The sequence below is a fragment of the Cydia splendana genome, chromosome 9 (assembly GCF_910591565.1).
Source record: "Cydia splendana chromosome 9, ilCydSple1.2, whole genome shotgun sequence".
Lineage (NCBI taxonomy): Eukaryota > Metazoa > Arthropoda > Insecta > Lepidoptera > Tortricidae > Cydia > Cydia splendana.
In genome coordinates this window covers 10,382,859-10,402,295 of record NC_085968.1, presented here as the reverse complement: position 1 = coordinate 10,402,295, position 19,437 = coordinate 10,382,859, and the positions used below count along the sequence as shown (strand labels likewise).

The window sequence follows — 19,437 nt, the reverse complement described above, 5'->3', positions numbered from 1 at the left end:
TGCTTTACTACAGTAAAAAGCTTTTATTTATAATTATTTATTTTTTTAATGTATCTAATATAGTCAGTATCACTTCGATACGAAACAAATGTATATAAGAAATTTAAATCTAAATTATAAAAATATATATTGTGTATTTAGAGTATAAGTAACTGTGATAGTTTACGTTTTATATTGATTGGTGCTGAAATAAAACGGTTGAGGATAGATGTTCTTTTTTTTACACTTCTAAACGTCTGACTAATGTATGTTTTCCTTTAGCAGGCACAGGCAGGCTATGCGGCTGTCCCTCGTATTCTACAAAGTTTTATTTTAGTTAAGAATAGGGTTTATGCATGGTCACGTTTTTGAGAATAGATATGAGGTTTTTAAGTGCATTATGTTTCCGACTTTATAGTACATACTGTAACTAATGTTATTATTTACTATGTATTTAAATATTACACGTTAAAAAATACTACTAGCACAATCGCTAGGAATCCCCATACATTTCAGATCGCGTATTATTTAATTTCAAAACATTGATAAGATTTAAGTAGATAAAAGTGATAATAGTCACTTCCGTGGTTACCTGTACTTTGACTCCGCAACATAACTGCGTAAGTATAAGATATTCAAAGAAACAACACCGTTTAAATCAATCGAGCGTAAAATATAAAGTTAATATGAGACGTGCTATAATGCTATGTTAAAGGGAAATCCCTGATCAGCTTCAGTAATTTTTGTTTGAGGAAGAGAACCTACTTTTAAATTTCCCACAAAAAGCCACGATAGGCGTCGCGTGACGTCATGATGACGTCAGGCAGGCCGATGACGTATTTTCTCCGTTTCTAGTATGTTGCGTTTAAACGATATATGATAAAGCAGTAGATTACATTCTTGGAAAGCTATAATCATGGGTTTTATTTAAATATTAACAAGAAATATGTAAATTTCTAAGATTTGCTACTTTGATTAGTCACAGATATCTAGAATGAGTAAACAAATTCAAATATTGATTTATTTCATAGTGCATAACGGAATGTAAAGGAGGCCCGCTTCGCATCAGCTGTTGTAAAAAAAAAATAACGGGATATCGAAGGCGACTGGTCACACTGTCTACGGCCACATCAAATCTGGGGGTCTGGCGTGTGACCCTGTTATTTCTATCTTGCAATAAAATAGCTGTGTAATCCTAGTAAGGTAGTGCGTCGTTGAAATAGTGAGCGAATTATAAATTCTAGTGGACTATATGTGTAAAATATGGAACGCGCTACGGGAACAGAAGTGTACGGGTGTGGCTCCCCGCAGTCGACGGACATAACGCTGAACATACAAACGACGACTGGTGGTAATTTCTCAATCAGCTTGAACGGTAAAAATACAGTGGAGCACCTCAAGAAACTCGTCTCAAAGAAGTTAAAAGTGTCTAAGGATCGGATATGCTTGTTGCATCGCGAAAGGTGAGCTCTATGGTAGACGCCAAGCTTCTATTGTCAAACATATCACGGAAATAATGTTGCGTCGGTGCGATGACGCATCCGCGTCCTTTAACTTGTATAGATATGGAGTTTTGTGTTCGCAGGCAATTGCGAGAGGGGACGCTGGAGGAGAACGGGCTTCTGGACGGGTCGCGCGTTATCCTGCTGCCCAGCGTCGAGACGGGCCTGCTGGTACGTGCTCGTCACGTGTTTCACAACACACTGACACTAATCAATACACGCTTTATCTACTACACCACTCTGCCTAGACATTGGCTATTAAGGTCGTTATCTGTTCACAGAGTCAAAGACCCGAGAACTCCGTGATGCAGGCGCTGGAGTCCCTCAACGACACACAAGTTAACGACTTCCTCACGGGAAAATCTCCACTTAATTTAACCATGAGATTAGGTGACCACATGATGTTAATTCAGCTACAGCTGTCAACCCTGAACTCTGGTGCGGCGAGTGGCAGCCGCTCCCTTAGGACCTCCACACCCACCAAGAGCACCTCGGTTCGTACAAAACGAGATGCCAGGGAAACTCCCAGCCCTCAATGCACACCAGAAAAACTTTCAAACTCTGAAGACACAGCAGACACAGAGAAATTAGGTCAGCCAAAACATACACACACTCTTCAAAAGCAAGATTTGGAAATACTGCAAAATGCCTTTGATTTGTATTTAGCTGAAGAAAATTTGAAAAATGAAACATGTGACACAAAGGATGAATCTGTAGACACCACAAATTGTACTCTCTCAGATCTGTCGGACACATCTATAGAGAATGACCAGTCTCCAATCAAGTCCTTATCCAATTTAGTGTCCAGTCCTATAGATGCATCTAGCTCTGAGAGCCGAGAAGCGGCAATTGCAAATTCTGTAAAAAGTAGTTTGATAGATTTGTTGGCAAAGAGTAAATTACATCATGATATGCTCGCCTCCACCAGCAGCTCCCCCCACGCGCCCTGCCCGGCTCTCACCCCTGACAGCTCCCTCAGTGATGACAGTGATAACTTTACTGACCAGAGCTCATTCTTAGCTGAAAGCACCATTGATGAGTACCCTATGGAAAACCTATTCAACAGTGCAGTTGACAAAGGCCTGTTTGAGGATCAAGACGAGTCTATGATGGATAGAGAGATCTCAAACCTGGCCACAACCAGCCATGGCACTCCGGCTGCTTCTGGTGCGTTGCCTTCCTTCCAAAGCATTGAACCTTTGAAAAATAAGCGCTTCCAATATTTACTTCACAAGACATCAAAATTTAAGCATCCTATTGGTCAAAATAAACAAAAAGCCTTTATGCAATCTGTTGTGAATAAACATAAGAAAAGGATGCAAATTCGACAAGGCGACCTTGCGCAGCCGTCCACCTCCCGCACTGAGCCTTTTATAACTAACTCCAGGAAGCTAATATTGCAGCCAAGTGCTCAGAGTGAAGACGCAGACCTAGCCACTCCCTCTACTTCTAAACAAATTCCATTCATAGCTCCTGACGCGCCTAAGAAGCCGCAGCGAGCGTCCCCCACGCCTCCTGTCGACACTAAAGCCCTTATAGAGGCCTCAAAGAACCTCACGCAAAAGTTGAAGAAACTGTCTAAAGAAGTACTGACAAATAAAATAGATCTCAGAACTGCTGAAGAGTCAGTGCGCTCAAAGGTGGGCCCCGGAGCTGTGATAGAGTCCATGAAGCATCATGGTAAAGGAATATATTCGGGAACATTCTCTGGCACACTGAATCCTGCTCTGCAAGACAGGTAATCATATCATTTTTATTTTTCAAAACATGTAACTTTTTTGGTAGTCTTTGTATTTTGTGTAAAACATGTTCTATTGACGGCATACTGTAAAATAAATGGTTTTTTTTTGCCTCGACTTATCGATATAATTTCCCACGTCAATAAGGTTGTACCACGTACTTGATATTTTGATAGGCACAAAGGATATGAAAAAAACATCTGCATTCCTTTGTGTGCATAACAATGATCAAAGTTTACCTGAATCCGAGCTCTTAGGTCGTCGACTCGTAATTTTATTCATGCTATTTTCAATATTTCCAGATATGGCCGACCAAAGAGGGACATCTCCACAATTATTCACATTTTGAACGACTTGCTGTGCGCCGCTCCACCCATCGCTCTTGTTCAGGTATTTTTTTAAATGCCTTTTTATCTGTATACATATTTTTATTTTTAACCCCCACGCATAAAGTTTGACGCCGATAGTCTGTCTGTCTGTGGGATCGTAGCTCTCAAACGGATATACCGATTTCGATGCGGTCTTTTGACGTAAAAGCCCTTCCTTCCTAATCCTCTTCCTTCGTTCCTTGGAAATTTTATGGATTACGATCATTACGAATCACCCTCATCATCAGATTTTTAAATATTTTATGTTACAAAACTTGTATAAATCAGACAGTAAATTTTGTTTTACTTATTTTCTTAAAAAATAGTTTTGTAGAGTAAAGGATTCAATTTGTAAGTTAAAAATAATTGTTTTTTTTTTGTTCTACCTAAATAAATACAGGCCGATTCGAACATATACCGACAGAATGATGTCATGCGTCTCGCCCGCACCATACATGTACGGACTAGTACGAGCGAAACCCACGATATTTGAATGACATCAATTAGATGTTATTCTGATATCAGTGTACGTTCGAATTGACCTGATAGGATAGGCTAGCTAGGTGTGATAATTTGTGTCTCCGTTCTTGAAAACACGATAATTACCTACAGTATTTAGATTTTAACACTAATACCTTGCGATTGCGCAATGCGATAAACAGCTGAATTGGTTCAAATAAATGACTTGCAGTTTATGCTGCGTCAGACAAGTTAGCTAGTTCTAATTGTAATTGCTGCACTGTAGGCAATTTAAGAAGCCGACGATGATAGTCTTATTAATGCATACTTAAATCATGTTGATATGTGCTGCTATACCTAATCTTACGCCGGCACCCTTTTAACTTATCACTTTGAAAGCATTTCACATTTCTATTATGTTACGATGATTGAAGGTGATTGCTTTAAATTAAGTGATATGCAAATGTCTCTTATGTAGTAATAAATTTGAGTTTTAAACTAGTGCATTATAAGGTACTACACAATTAAATTCAAATATTTTATTGTATATACCATCAGGGCATGTGTATATTGAGTAGAATAAGTGGGAAAATAGAGGCTTATGCATTAGTGAAATACTAAGGCTGCATTAAAGCATTTGATCGAGTTCAATCTATGAACGCCCGTTTCTTGACCCGCTGGCGGCCAGACCGCGTCCTAAAGCAGCTCCTACTAATTGTGCGAGTCTTGTACAAAATGGTAGTGTAGCTGTAAATTGGATTTCACATTCCGTATTGTATTTAAATTACCTATACTGTAACGAGTATTTGCCCTAACATTGAATATCTGATTGATTTTGGAAAACGTGTTTTCTTATCTTGGAAATAGGCATCAAAATATTACTTCAAATTTCAGAAGGAACCAAAACACTCATGTTCAACCAGCACTTTGGAGGAGACGAAATGCTCCAGCTGCAGCCAGACCACCTGCTCTACGGCGCAGTGCTCGGGCTCCACGCCCTGCCACAAGTGCGACACCGCCAAAGCCCTGGCCATAGAGAATTCCAAGACTAAGTGCAAGCTCGAGCAGCTCCGGCTCGTCATGCAGCAAAAGAAGCAGCGCCGCGAGGCGCGCAAAATGAAAACCTTGCCTTACCCCGGGGTACCCCCCAAGACTCTCGCCTCGCCGGACCAGCCGACCATGACTGAAGAAATAGAGACGGTTGCTTAACACGCGATCATGCTCTAATCATCCCCCGCTCTGTAGTTAGTATTCTAAGATAGCGCATGAACGAGCCTTCAAAGCTTAAGCCGTTAAAACTAACGTTATTTTACTACTGCAAAATGTACGTATAAATCTTAACGCCTTTCGCTTTGGGTTCGCTTGAGCCCTAACACTCCAAACTACTTGTAGTGCTTAGTGACGGCCGCCATTTTGTTAAACCGTTTTGACAGCGCGTTCATTTTACACGAGTCTTCCAACTCGACATATGTATATAGCTCACTTTGAATAATTTTATGTTGGAATCATTATTAGCGGACGATAGCGATAGTAGTTTTAATTTAACGACGACGTCACTATACCCATGAATATATGTTGGAAGACAGTCATACAAATGTTACACTCGTTTGCAATTCAACTCCTGAACAATGGTGTCAGTTAGCTTTTGAAATGTTGATTCAATGGTGCTGATTTTCAAAATGCGAATGTATGCAAATCATTGATTGTCTCGAGAGTAGACTTGTAAAATTACGACAAGTACACTTTCACTTGCTCTTTAACAATGAACCGTTTTTGTAACGTGAGACAGTAGCCTTATAGACTGAAATCCCTTGTATGTAAGTTCCAGAGCAAAATGTTAGTTGTTTGTGGTAAGATAATAGTGTACACTCGCGGTTATCGATAGTTGATTGTTCGGGAGCGAGTGCGGGTTAGACCCATGTATTCATATTCTAAATTACCAACGCCTAGATTCAGACGTAGACGTAACGTCGATATAAGTGCTATTATACGCATGTACAAATAATACAAGATTGAATAGCGAATCACTAGTTGTAGTTAAAGGGTAACTGTTAAGGACCTCCCACAGAGTTGCCTGGTGCGACGATAAAATTGATTTTTGTTGTTATTTCTTTTAGATTTATATTTTATTTTATTGGTTCAACAACTGACACTGTACTAGCTTAATTGTATGGAATAACATTAGGATCGGTAGGTTCCATTGGACATTATTTCTTTGGAAATTGTAGACCTCTCGTATTTAAGTTATGTAATTTCTCATATACTTAGTAAATTTCGAGCGCGTTTTATTCCATAATTATTGTAGTAAATAATCGGCACTGTTTTTGCTATAGTTATTTTCTTTGTTTTCTTTTTCTCCTATCACGGAAATGTTATAACATAATAAATTGTTTTTTTTTCTTACATATTCTTAATAATTTTATTTTGTTTTATGTGAACGCATGACTAGACGCTAGGATGCGAGACACCAACACGTTAGACCTCGGTAACGACCCTCTGCAGATGCGAGGACATATACTAAAGCTAGCTTTGTACATAATTATTACGCAGAAATTCTAATAGTGTAATGTGCTTTTATGATCTATAACCAATTTCCCATCATTTTATGTAAGGGACTATTATGATCAACTGCCTAGAAAATGCATTAGGTGTGATAACGGAACACTGTGAATATAATATGAACTCTGCCTATGTAAACGGTTGCATATACTAAACTAAAGTATTGATAGTTTAGAAAGGAATTAACAATATTAAGCCATTTACTTCGTATAGCAACATGCAATCAAGATTTTATGTTACAGAGTTATATCTATAATTTTAGTCTTCCGTGTAATGAATGCTTGTTTTCATGAAATATGATGAGTCCCATATTGGTAAGGGCCCAAGGTGACACAATTGTTTTTCCCTAGAATAATTCAGAAGCAATAATCCTAAAGAGAAGATCCACATCGTGAAAAGTGCCTGTCGTTTGTAAGGTGCATTGATGTAATGATGTTGTGCCATACGTGTGCCCATTAAGTTGTCTTTATTATAAATGTGAGGGAATATAGGGCACTATTAATTTCACCCCTTTTATGTATTCAATCTCTTACCATACTGGTTCAGTAAAGATCTCAAATATGATATATTTATGAGATTTTTCTCGTTCGTGTAGAATATGTATTATTAAAAAGCCTTCAAGTATATGCAGTTTTCAGACCCTATTGTTACCAATTGTAAAATTAGTCAGGATGCGTTTTCGTTATAAGTTTTGAAAATTCGTGAGTTGTTTTTGTCCTTGTATTTGCATGTCTAGTGAGGAGAATAAAGTTACATAACAAAATACACAAGTCTGTTACTTTACCTTATCTAGTTTTAGGTTAGTTCTATAGTCTGTATCTTAATAAAAGTAAAAAAAATTGTAGGTTATAGTCAGTTTATTAACCTTTTAACCGCCAGCAATTTTTCATCGAGCGTGCTCGTGTCGCCACCGACAGTAATTGTACCACGCAGAGTAAGGTTGGCATAGTTACGGGAGTTATAATGTGCTGTAAAAACGAAATCAGATCTGTGTCTTATTTATCACTGTGGCGCAATGAGCTGGATATGTAATGTCTTATATATTAGACTGGCGGTTAAAGGGTTAAGTGACAGATCCAGGCGATTTTGTATTTGGTTGATTAACCACGAAAATGTACAAATTGTTTGTTTACTTTTATTTAAATACCTAAAGATACAGGTAGTGAAAGTAAAAAAGCAAATGTGTTCTAAAATATTTTAATACACTGCAACTGTCATGTGGTAATACGTAACTATTGTAAGATATAAACTATCACATCCGACCGGACCAACGGAAACTCTACGTGCTGTTCAGTGAAAAACAATATATTCACAACAAAATACGTCACAAAATCCTTAACACTAAGTCTTTTATAATAAATCCAACACGAATTAATTCTCGTAAGTAACTCTACAAAGTCCGACCGAGTAAAGCTTACCAACTAGAGAACAACATTAGACGTGAGGCTCGACAAAAACAACGTCTGTACTTCTCGTAAATTATTTTATTATAAAGTTCATTTCATATAAATAGCACATAACCCACACACGCGTCGCGCACACGAGCGCCGACGGCGGCGCTACCGAGTAATAACTAATAAAACTGCAGCGTCGCCGCCGACGATATTGTATTTAGTAGTTTAGAAGAGCAGCGTGCTCATGCCGCCCATCTCGGCCTGCTCCTTGACGAAGATCTCGAAGTACTGGTAGATGATAGTGACGGCGAGCAGGATGCCGGTGCCGGAGCCGATGGCGCCGAGGAAGTCGGCGAGCACGGACAGCGCGCCGATGCAGAGCCCGCCGAACGCCGCCGCCGTCGGGATGTAGCGGTTCAGCTCGTGGATCATGGAGTTGTCGCGGTGGCCGCGCATCACCATCTGCTGTTCTTTCAGCTGCTTGGCGACCTACACAACAATATAAACATTACTTTCTGATATCTCGAAATTTCGCGGGATTGAAAATAAAATATGAGTTGAGGGTAGATCGTGTTGGACAATATTTTTCGTACAGAATTACAGAGTACCTAATTATAAAGATCGATAAAATTTAAAATCTAGTGCAAACCCAGAGAAATACAAAGTTTATAATTTATATTGGCTTATTTGCTATTAAGAGAACTCTACATTTTAATTTAAGTTATTGAAGGAAATTAAATTGTGTATTTTAATCTACTGTGTGTGTCAACGTGTGAAATGTTTGATATTGCAAAGTTTTTATTTTCATGATTTTCTCTCAACATGCTTCAAAAATCGTAAGCGTAAAACTAGATAAAGAATTACAAGTTATCGATAACACGTCGATACGGTAATGAAGTTAGGTTGTCGGACAAACTTCGCTACGCCGTTTAATGAAATTACGCAGATAAATATCGCTCACTCCCTCTAACGCATAACTGTGTCTTAGATCGACCTACGTCGGCGGAATATGTGTACAGTCACCTGCAATAAAATGTTATTCTTCAAAAGCCACAAAAATATGTGACACATTCTTATGGCTCTCCAAAAACCGGGCAAGTGCGAGTCGGACTCGCGCACGAAGGGTTCCGTACCATAATGCAAAAAAAAAAAACGAAAAAAAAGCAAAAAAAAAAACGGTCACCCATCCAAGTACTGACCACTCCCGACGTTGCTTAACTTTGGTCAAAAATCACGTTTGTTGTATGGGAGCCCCATTTAAATCTTTATTTTATTCTGTTTTTAGTATTTGTTGTTATAGCGGCAACAGAAATACATCATCTGTGAAAATTTCAACTGTCTAGCTATCACGGTTCGTGAGATACAGCCTGGTGACAGACGGACGGACGGACGGACGGACGGACGGACAGCGAAGTCTTAGTAATAGGGTCCCGTTTTACCCTTTGGGTACGGAACCCTAAAAATATCGTGTCAGTAATTTTTGCGGCCTTCATTGTGTAACATATGATTACAGGTGACTGTACTAAGCATAATCTCTAGAGCTAGCGTCATTTTCGGTTAACAATACTTACATGGATGAGCACAGTGTCGAATTGAGGACGATAGGCGCAAGACCTGACATGATGCAAAATAGAGAAGAATGGCGCAAAATGATACGGAGAGCGGACCCCAAACCCTAGGATATGGGATAAAGGCTAAGATGATGAGTACTTACATCCTTAGCCGAGGATCCGGACACGTCGATCCAGGTCTTGGAGAAGAAGGCGCAGGAGCCCAGCATGAAGATGATGTAGAGCACGGCGTGCAGCGGGTCGTGCGCGATGTGCGCCAGCGACTCCGGCGGGCTGAAGTAGTAGCACAGCCCGCCCACCGGGTACGCCCGCGCCGGCCCGCCGCCGCCCACGTCCGCCCACACGCCCAGCAGGTTCACCAGGAAGTTGCCGCTGAACTTCACGGCCAACATCTGTGGACGAACGGAATGTTAATCACACGTAAACAAAGACTGTGGGTGTGTTAGGTTCTACGGTCTCGGTTTCTTTATGTAAATGTTCTGCCCGTATCATGTGAAGCTGAAGCCTTATGCGAATTACGTTGTCAACCGAAGACCAATATTTACTTGAGGTAAATGTCAGTAGACAAGAGTTTTGGACAAACCAGACTGTTGAGAACTGCCAAGCTTCTCACACTAGTAAATTTTTAACGAATTACAATTATACGTAGTTATCAAATATTAACAGGTACAAATTGCGGTTCGTACTAAAAGGATGGTTTTACTCAACTTCGGCATCCATAAAATTATCGGCTATTGCAGATTATCTACGTCAAAAGATATTTAGAACCAGAACTCACCTGAGAGATAACGTAGAGGTTAGAGACGAGCGCAGACTGAAGAATGATAGGAATGTTGGAGGTGTAGAAGAGTTTGATCGGGTACGAGGAGTACTGGCCGCGGTAGCGCGCAGACTTGATCGGTAGGTCTACACGGAAGCCCTGCAAAGGAAAATATCGTTATTATCAATACACGATCGTTGGTAATCAATAATATAATAACTCTACGGCCGATTCGACCACGGCGACTGCTGTCAACTTGCGTTGCTGTCTCTGGTGTGCTCGCAAGTGGCTGACGTAGCCGATCTTGTTACTTAAAGTTCGCGTTCGTGGTAATCAATATTGTTTTCGTATATGCTACACAGTGGTCTAGATTTTTTTTACACATTATGCTTGTGGTTCACATACTTTGATGGTTCACCTATGCTGAAGATGTGTGGGCTGTTTGTTTTTTTTTTTTAAAGATCATAGATGTCGAAAGGTCAATGATTATGGAGAGAATTAAATACTAGTACAACATCCTACAGGTTTCAATGAAAAAGCTGTACTAATTAATTGATCTCTGACTTGATGACCCATTAGGGTGTTTGACGTGTTGCACGGCCAAAATATTAATAAAAAATAGCAAAACATTTTTTTGGGATCACACTAGAGATATACTCCATAGTCCAACAGTAAAGTATAGATAGAGGTACTGTGATTTTGATTTCCAATTCGGTTTAGTAGTAGGTAGAATAATTTCAACTTTAGCCTGGGGGCGTGGTGTTAAAATGTTGGAACTGACCTGGAAGTATATGACTATCGCGAAGACGAGCACGGTGGCGAGCAGGTTCATGAGGTTGGGCAGGTTCTGGCGGTAGAAGGCCTCGCGCAGCGCGCGCACCTTGTCGGGGCGCGTGGCCAGCAGGTGGAACAGCGCGATCACGGCGCCCTCGAACTCCGTGCCGCGACCTAGGGACGGGGACAACATGGTGCGGTCAGAATATTCTATGTCAACTGTTACGAGACCCCTACCGGGACCTGTCACTGCGCAATTTTTGACAGTTTAGATGCGGCGGGATTCGCGCGCCATTGTTCTGGAAATACTCGGCTTGAAAAAGAATCTAGAAGTTCGAAATTTGCAGGTGCCTGTCTTTCTTAAATGACATCTATTATCAATCTTATCTCTCTCAATAATTAAAAGAGCTAATCCCAGTTCCCAGTTTTCTAGAAGCTCATATGAAGAGTATTCTTTCCATATGATCCATATTGTTTGGATACCTACTTATCAATAAATATTAGAAACATGTCAGAATACTAACCAGTGTTGACGGTAGCAGGTGAGAAGGCCTTCCAGACAATGGTTTCACAGATGTTGGTGGCGATGAACAGAGAAATACCGGATCCGAGACCATATCCTGGAGAAAAATAAATAGAAACATTTACTTTTGAGTAGGCTAAAAACATCAAAGGTCATTCAACTGTTACATTATAAAATGACAAGTTAGAAATTCGAAGCAATGAGTGACATGCTGCCGTATTCGAACTTCAAGATATTCACAAGAGACGACACGTACTAGATCCATTCTAGATACGTTATAGTTTAGATATCAACTAGTTTTCTTTTGCAGCGCAATTCGGGCAACCAATTGTCACTTTTACGTTATATAGCGTAAGATATCTATTAGATGTGAATTGGATCTCTAAGTCATATCCTGAGGAATTCGTTCGAGAGTATCTCCAGAATCGCGCAAATGTCATATTTGACAGGTTAGATCTTACACATATCGTTATCGTATCTTGGTGATGTCTAAAAGATATCGAATAGATGTCTATTTCAAAATCCGAATCGGGCCCATGGCCTTTTTTTACATGGAGCACTGGCCTGACATTAAAATACGCGGTTTTTCCAAATCAAGGTTGCGAATTCAAACCACGGGTTGTACTAATGACTTTCTTCAATCTTAGGAATGCAATATGATGTGATATTTATCAGTTGCTCTTCGATAAAGGAAAAAGCGCAAGGAAACTGGACTAATCCCAATAAGATCTACCTTCTCAGGTTTGACAGGTCAACAGGCATTCACTTTCAAAAAAACAGTGTCAGCAAATTCCAGGCTCCACAAGTTGCAACCTGGAAACGCTATGATAAGGCAACCTGGAAACGCTATGATAAGGCAACCTGGAAATGCTATGATAAGGCAACCTGGAAACGCTATGATAAGGGAGGCACTTCACTCACCTTTCTGCAGCAGCTCGTCCAGAAGCAGCACAATAAGACCGGCGACGAACAGCTGGATGATGATGAGCAGACACACGCCGGCGCCGATCTCGCTGGGCTCGCCGTACATGCCGGTCATCACATACACGATGGCTTGGCCCACTGTGATCACCATGCCAAATACTAGGGAATACAACATTGTTTTACTTTGCTGTTTAGATTTGATACACAGGACTATAAAGTAAGTAAATAGTTTTTTAGTCAAATACACATTAGCAATGTCTTGTGCCACTTAATTGATAGGATTATTTTTTTGCAAGCTAGCTAGACCATTATCATTAGGCCAAATTAGTTAATTAAGTAAAAATCAAACCAATTTTTATAATTTTATGTCATACTCTCAAAACGTAACTAGAAAGATATCATTAGAAGGCATTAACTATATTACAAATAATTTAGATTAATAATCAATAATCATTAATAAAAAAAAACATGTATTTTTGTTTCAATTTAAATTGAAGGCTCTCAACAACCTTTGTGTACATAGATTTCACATAGTAGTGTACTTTCATTCACAGTTGAGATTTTAAGTCATTTATTTATATTGTGTAAATATAAATTGGCAATCTGCCTGAGGCGAATGAAATTGGCATTTTGCCTGTACTATTCTGTTTCCTATCTGCAAGTAATTTCAGTTTCAATACTTGAAATAGCTTGCTTAGTACTCTTAATATTTCATATATGAAAAGTGAAAAGATGTTTAATTTTAAGTTCATACTGGTATTTATAATATACCAAAATTACACATTAAATTAGATCACCAAATAGACCAGAGAGAATAGGAATGGTGGTTAATGGACCACCACCTTGAAAAATAAATGTATAGATACATACAATCTGATTACGGCTAAGAAAGCTGATGGCAGATAAAAGTAAAAACTAAAAAAAAAATTAGATGACAACAGAAAACAATAGTCATAATCATAACTATAAAAATGTATTTGATAAGCCACTGATATGAGATATAGACAGATATGACTTACATTTCTGGGCCCCGTTGAAGAGTGCTCTATCCTTTGGAGTGTCACCAACTTCAATGATCTTTGCACCGGCAAGCAGCTGCATGATAAGACCAGACGTGACGATCGGAGAGATGCCGAGTTCCATGAGGGTGCCTCTGTTGGACGCCAGGATCACACGGATCCAGTAGAAGGGATCCGCGCTATCTGACGACATGATGCCGAATAGGGGGATCTAGAAAGGACGTTATTCCTTAATACAGCGGTTCTCAAACTTTTTTGGTGACGGAACCCTTTTGAAATATTTGACAGAGCCCCAAATTAAAAACTTTTGTTGTCACCATTGAACTGTGAACCAGCTATAGAAGAGCTGTATTATGATTCTTTTTTAGTTTTTTCTCGCAGAGCCCCTACAAAGGCTTTGCGGAGCCCTAGGGTTCCGCGGAGCACACTTTGAGAATGGCTGCCTTAATACATACACTGTGATTTATAAAATGGTTTCTGGTATTGGACTACTCCTTTTATTGAACAAAATTAGCTTTTAAAGAACCAAGGTCGGCAAGAAATTAAAATTTATGGAGCTAGAATCTGAAAAACAATTTTACTTTGTTTAGAAATCTGTATTTTTCATGAACTTGTCAAAGTTATCTCTGAATAAAACAATACATTTTTGATGTGTACATGACCCTGTCCTATGCAAACTGGTTTTCTATTCAGACTCTAACATATGTGTGGAGGTGGCTCATAATTTGATCATGCTTGTTATGCTTAATATTTGGTACACAATAACTACAGTTATTCATTAATTAGAAACTGGACAATAGAAAGTAGGTTGTTTATCCAATTGGAAGGTTATGTTCAATGAGACAATAACTAATTAGGATTTTTTCACTTATTAGATTAGGATTCTCAATTATGTTGTAGTCATTTAATAATGAGGTTTGACATGATAACAGTAAACTGAAAATAAGGATAATAAAAGAGAAGCATATGGAATTAAATATATGTTGGCTTACCTGACAGCATACTAAGAAAATAAACAGTGTAATTGCCGTCCATAGTACTTTCTCCCGAAATTGGATCTGGAAATAACACAAGTTCAGTTAGAAATAACCTCTATAACCGTATGTATAGCGATTTACAGTTACACTTTTTGGGGCAAAAGGTACGCCACGAATACGCTACTTTCACTTTCTTTATGACCCATCTATACATTTTTTGAACTTATATTAAGCATTAATGGATTAATTCATTGAGAAAGTGAACTAAAAACCTGGGAAATACCAAGATATAAACGATTGGCTTACCTTTCTCTCCGGTTTTGCGATTTCCGGTAATATACTGCAAAACGGCTTTATGACTTCGAGGAATTTGACTGAAAAAGAGAAATAAACACAATATGTTACACATTTAACACATAACTTGCAACAAAAATCCACATTTAATCCGATATGAAGATAATACGTGTCGGTAGATCAGAATAAAATCACTGGATAATTTTAAGAAATATGAACGATACTCACTTCCCATTTTGAATTATTGAGATTTAACTATCCTAACTATAATATTAACCGGTAAATTCGACTAAAACCATTCAACTTTTGTTCATTAGTAACACTCCAACTGGACTTTCGTGAAAATGAGCGTGCGCAACGCCGCCAGCGAGCCGTCTACAAATGACACGTCCACAACGTCACGTCACGTGACCTGTGATGTTGGCGTGCGTAATGTTGCCCTAATAATGAAAATAAAAGGATTGTTTTGAAAATAATCTTGCATGTTTTTTCTTATAAACATTTTAATTAGAACAAATCTTACCTTTAAAACAAACAAAAGTAGCACTTTTGCTTATAATTCACACCCTCAGTTACATATTAAACGTTTCTAAATAATAACTTGTATTTTTTTTTCCGAATTCATGTTTATTATTTTAAGGGAAAAGTTTGCGGCGTTTTTAATTGTATGTCAAATAGTGTTAAGGCGTATCCAGACTAGTAAATTTTTTGCCAATCTGATTAAATTGTCCGATCGAATCAGGCCGTGCGGTCGCAAAAGGCAAATGCCAATTTGGCTCGCCAAATTCAACCTCCGATTATGACCGATTTTAAGCCCCCTCCACACTCGTGCGCGAATCGCGGCGCGAAGGCGCGAACGCGAGTGTGGCGTCGATTTTCGCAGACAGCGAAATCGACTCCACATTCGCGTTCGCGGCTTCGCCCGCGATTCACGCGCATAGTCTGGAGGGGGCTTTACCGATAAAATGGGGTGCGGACGCAAGAATACCAATTTGTGTCGATTTGATGAGAAATGAAATTGGCGTCAATCTCCAATTTAATCACCAATTTTCATGAATCTAGGATATACCTGGATTTGGCATGAGTGGTGGGGGTAACTGACAGAACGGGATAGTCTTATGTATCTTTCAGTAGGAGTAGCAGCGAAAGAGCTATTATTCTTTGTCCTTGTCACAGTCTCACATTTTATTTGTTCCCCACCTTTTTTTTAGTATGGATAATGGTGGGCAACAAATGAATTCGACCAATCACAGTGTCGCATTTGCGTATGTTTTGTCCATAGATATATGATATACTTAGATGACGCCTCAGCGAGCTGTGACTGTTGCCACTTTTGTTTAGTGTATATGCCGATAAAGTCATATCGATAAACTATCGACATTTCTTGCAATTTTAATTTTACTTCAAAGGTTTAACGATACCTAAAATGAACAAAAACTCTTTTATTCTTTATTGTGGTTATCAGATCACAATTTTATCGTCAAGCCCCAGCAGGGAACCAAGGGAAAGTTCAGATATTTAAGTAAAATACATAAATACCTACTAAAATATGTGTTCCGCAATAATAGAATTATTTTATTATATTCTAATATATTTATTATTCATTAGCATTTCAATTATGTTTATGTTTAACGAAGATATTAAAGCTTCAATTAATAGCTATTTCGTTCCGCTGTGTAGCGTTTATCGATATATAACATGATTAAAATCGACTTTTCACATCCCTAAAAGAGCACACATACACGTTTTTACGCACACATACACAGCCTGGATGCACCAAAAAAGGCAACACTTTTTTGACAAGTGGCATTTTTAAAAGAGCGAGGAGAGAGAAATGATACTAGTTGCTGCGCCGTCAAAGAGAACAGTACGGTTACCATCAGTTTGTCACTGACATAAACGCCGTCGAGAACGTAATTTACTTTCTATACATCCCGTTTGCACTAATATGCGAGTGCGAGCGAGATGTATAGAAAGTAAATTACGTTCTCGACGGCGTTTATGTCAGTGACAAACTGATGGTAACCGTACAGAAAACGTTGGGGCCTTGGTTTTGTCCCTCACGGTGGCACGCGTATACCACTTCTATACAATCCTACCTTCTATGCCAATTTTAGATTTATGGTGATATTAGAGCCCTCTAAATTGAAAAAATGCCCCAGAACGAAAATACTGGCCTCACAAATTGGTATTCTTGCGTCCCCACCTCATTTTATCGGTAATATCGGTAATTATCGGCGGTTGAATTAGGCGAGCCAAATTGGCGTTTGCGTCCGCACCTACTGATTCGATCGGGCAATTTAATCAGATTGTCGAAAAATTGACTAATCTAGATGTGTTCAAGTAAAAGTTTTAACCATGAAGTTATATTGTTTAAACTGGAGCGAGTTGTCACTTTTTTTGCCATACTAATTTGAACCTTATCACCGAGATAGAATGTTGTTCGTACCAGAGGGGCTACCGCGAAAACCGAAATTCGCAAATTGCGGGGATCTTTCTCTTTTACTCCAATGAAGGCGTAATTAGAGTGACAGAGAAAAATGCCCGCAATTTGCGAACTTCGATTTTCGCGGTTATAGCCCAGACTAGAGAAAACGGTCCACATGAGATAGAAAAACCCGAGCCCTGTGTCTCACTCGCACATGTTGCCAATGTTAAAAAGATACCATTGTGGTAAAAATTATATCAATATACTACTGAAATTCATTACCTTCTTATACTATTTTAGTGCTATATTCCAATTACAGTTCTGATATCTTTTAAGTAATTTGCTAATTATTATGATGTTAATATTATTAACTGATTAAGCCAAGTATGTGCGCAACAAAAAAAACAGTAAATTGAATATGGTAGAAATTGTAGTAACTTTGAATATTAATTGGTATCCCCAACTTGATGACGATTAGGGTGACCATGATGTCGGTACGATTTGGATCGGTCTTACAAAATTGTTATTTCATACTTAATGTAAAAATAACTTTACCTAAATAGTATACTAATAAATAAATAAAGATATACTTATTTCGGCATGTTTAATTATTCGATTCACGTAATGAGAGCTACATAATTGCCAAAAATTAAACCCGAAGTCCTTGGACATTACAGACTCATATTTATACATAATATTTAAGTACTGGAACGTTAATTCTAACTATTTATATATATGTAATCGATTCTATATAGGTTGGGCCGACATTTCCGTCAGTACACAAAAGCGGCAAATTTTAAAATTTTGTTTCAATTACAGATCTACGATGACGCTTAAAGAATAGCTAAAGTATGCAAAAGGGAAGTCATCACGTATATGAACACACCATGAGTATGATATTGATAGTGATAGGTATTTTGTTAAATTATGAATTATGAAGAGCATAAATAGTGTAGAATGCCGGTTTACACAGTTAAATGAAAGTTTTTATTTCGTCGTGTGCTAATATTTTATCATTTTAGTCAATAATCAAGATAATTTCGTGTAAAAACATGTATTGTTACGCTACGCTAGGGCTTGACAAAATGACTAGTATCGATAACCAGTGGGCATAGTAATAATATAAATTTATTTGCGTTGCAAGTGTTGAAAGTAGGAATTAAATTCGCAACGAGTGGTGATATATTAAAACACGACCGAAGGCAGCGTTTTTAATCGATACGATTTGCGAATTACCAAGTACAACTACAACGTTTTACCCGACCCTGAATATCTGTCTCGCTCTCTCTTATAGCTGTCTTTGATAGAAATAAATAGAAATAGAAAATATTTATTTGGCGTACAAAAACATACCTAGATTACGGTAAGTACAACATAAAGTTAAGAATACAGTAAACATACACCAAATAGGATGCCGCTCAGCATAAGCAGTGTCTGTAAGACACTACGCTGGTTTTCACCCAATACGTACGATGGATGTACGGCGGACCACCTTCCTCACAATCAACCATGATCGCATTGATCGCGATCCAATACGCCCATCTCATCTGTAACAGCTTTTATAACTTTATAACTACTAAATTAAGTAAGGTTGTGTGAAGCGTTTTACAGAAGAGAAAAAAACTTTATCCATCTCTTTTCTGGGGCAATTATACTAGCATAGGGAAAATACAGTATGTTTCTCTCTGATTATGCACGAATGAGAAAAGATCCTGGCCAAACTATACATTCCATCTTATGCTAATATCCCACATTCATATGACTTATGGTCACCCTAATTAGAAAGACTTGTAAACAGAGAGACTGCAATTACTGCTTACTACGGTCATGTCCAATCAATAATCACGTACAGCATTGTATTTTGGGGCAACTCAACAAATTGGCACCAAGTATTTCTTATGCAAAAGAGGTGCATACGTGCCATTGTCGGAATACGGACCTGGGAAAGCTGCGAACCCTTTTTTAAAGACCTTGGCATATTGACTGTTCCCTCTTTATACATATTGGAATGCCTAATGTTTGTTAAAAAATATGACAGTCGTTTTCCAAAAAAACCGCATAACCCAGCACGTAACTTCCGACAAAGAGACACACTTTTACATCCACGTGCACACTGCGCACTTTTTAGAAAAAGCATTTTTAGTATGGCTGTAAAGTTTTTTAACAA

General features: G+C 38.5%; 2 protein-coding genes across 2 annotated transcripts; one reads left to right on the top strand and one right to left on the bottom strand.

The window, feature by feature from the left end:
- The first annotated feature begins 1,067 nt into the window (after positions 1–1,067).
- LOC134793500 (midnolin homolog) lies at positions 1,068–7,376 on the top strand. Its single transcript, XM_063765078.1, has 5 exons — positions 1,068–1,442; positions 1,565–1,652; positions 1,763–3,219; positions 3,523–3,610; positions 4,942–7,376. The coding sequence occupies exons 1-5, from the start codon at positions 1,243–1,245 to the stop codon at positions 5,254–5,256; spliced, it is 2,148 nt and encodes a 715-aa protein (XP_063621148.1). The 5' UTR covers positions 1,068–1,242; the 3' UTR covers positions 5,257–7,376.
- A 696-nt stretch (positions 7,377–8,072) lies between these two features.
- Positions 8,073–15,231, bottom strand: LOC134793499 (protein transport protein Sec61 subunit alpha). The gene is made up of 10 exons (XM_063765077.1): positions 15,071–15,231; positions 14,855–14,922; positions 14,564–14,629; positions 13,572–13,782; positions 12,550–12,711; positions 11,630–11,725; positions 11,113–11,279; positions 10,350–10,490; positions 9,715–9,963; positions 8,073–8,489 (listed from the first exon to the last, which is right to left on the bottom strand). Exons 1-10 carry the CDS (start codon positions 15,075–15,077, stop codon positions 8,226–8,228), a joined length of 1,431 nt encoding a protein of 476 aa, XP_063621147.1. The 5' UTR covers positions 15,078–15,231; the 3' UTR covers positions 8,073–8,225.
- Between the last annotated feature and the right edge of the window lie 4,206 nt (positions 15,232–19,437).

Excerpts from the sequence above, each read along its gene's own strand:
- LOC134793500 (XM_063765078.1), top strand. The coding sequence starts at position 1,243 with ATGGAACGCGCTACGGGAACAGAAGTGTACGGGTGTGGCTCCCCGCAG. Across the intron at positions 1,443-1,564 it reads TGCTTGTTGCATCGCGAAAG|GCAATTGCGAGAGGGGACGC; the intron begins GTGAGCTCTATG and ends TTGTGTTCGCAG. Across the intron at positions 3,611-4,941 it reads CACCCATCGCTCTTGTTCAG|AAGGAACCAAAACACTCATG; the intron begins GTATTTTTTTAA and ends TTCAAATTTCAG.
- LOC134793499 (XM_063765077.1), bottom strand. Across the intron at positions 9,964-10,349 it reads ACCTCTACGTTATCTCTCAG|ATGTTGGCCGTGAAGTTCAG; the intron begins GTGAGTTCTGGT and ends GTTCGTCCACAG. Across the intron at positions 8,490-9,714 it reads CCGGATCCTCGGCTAAGGAT|GTCGCCAAGCAGCTGAAAGA; the intron begins GTAAGTACTCAT and ends ATTGTTGTGTAG.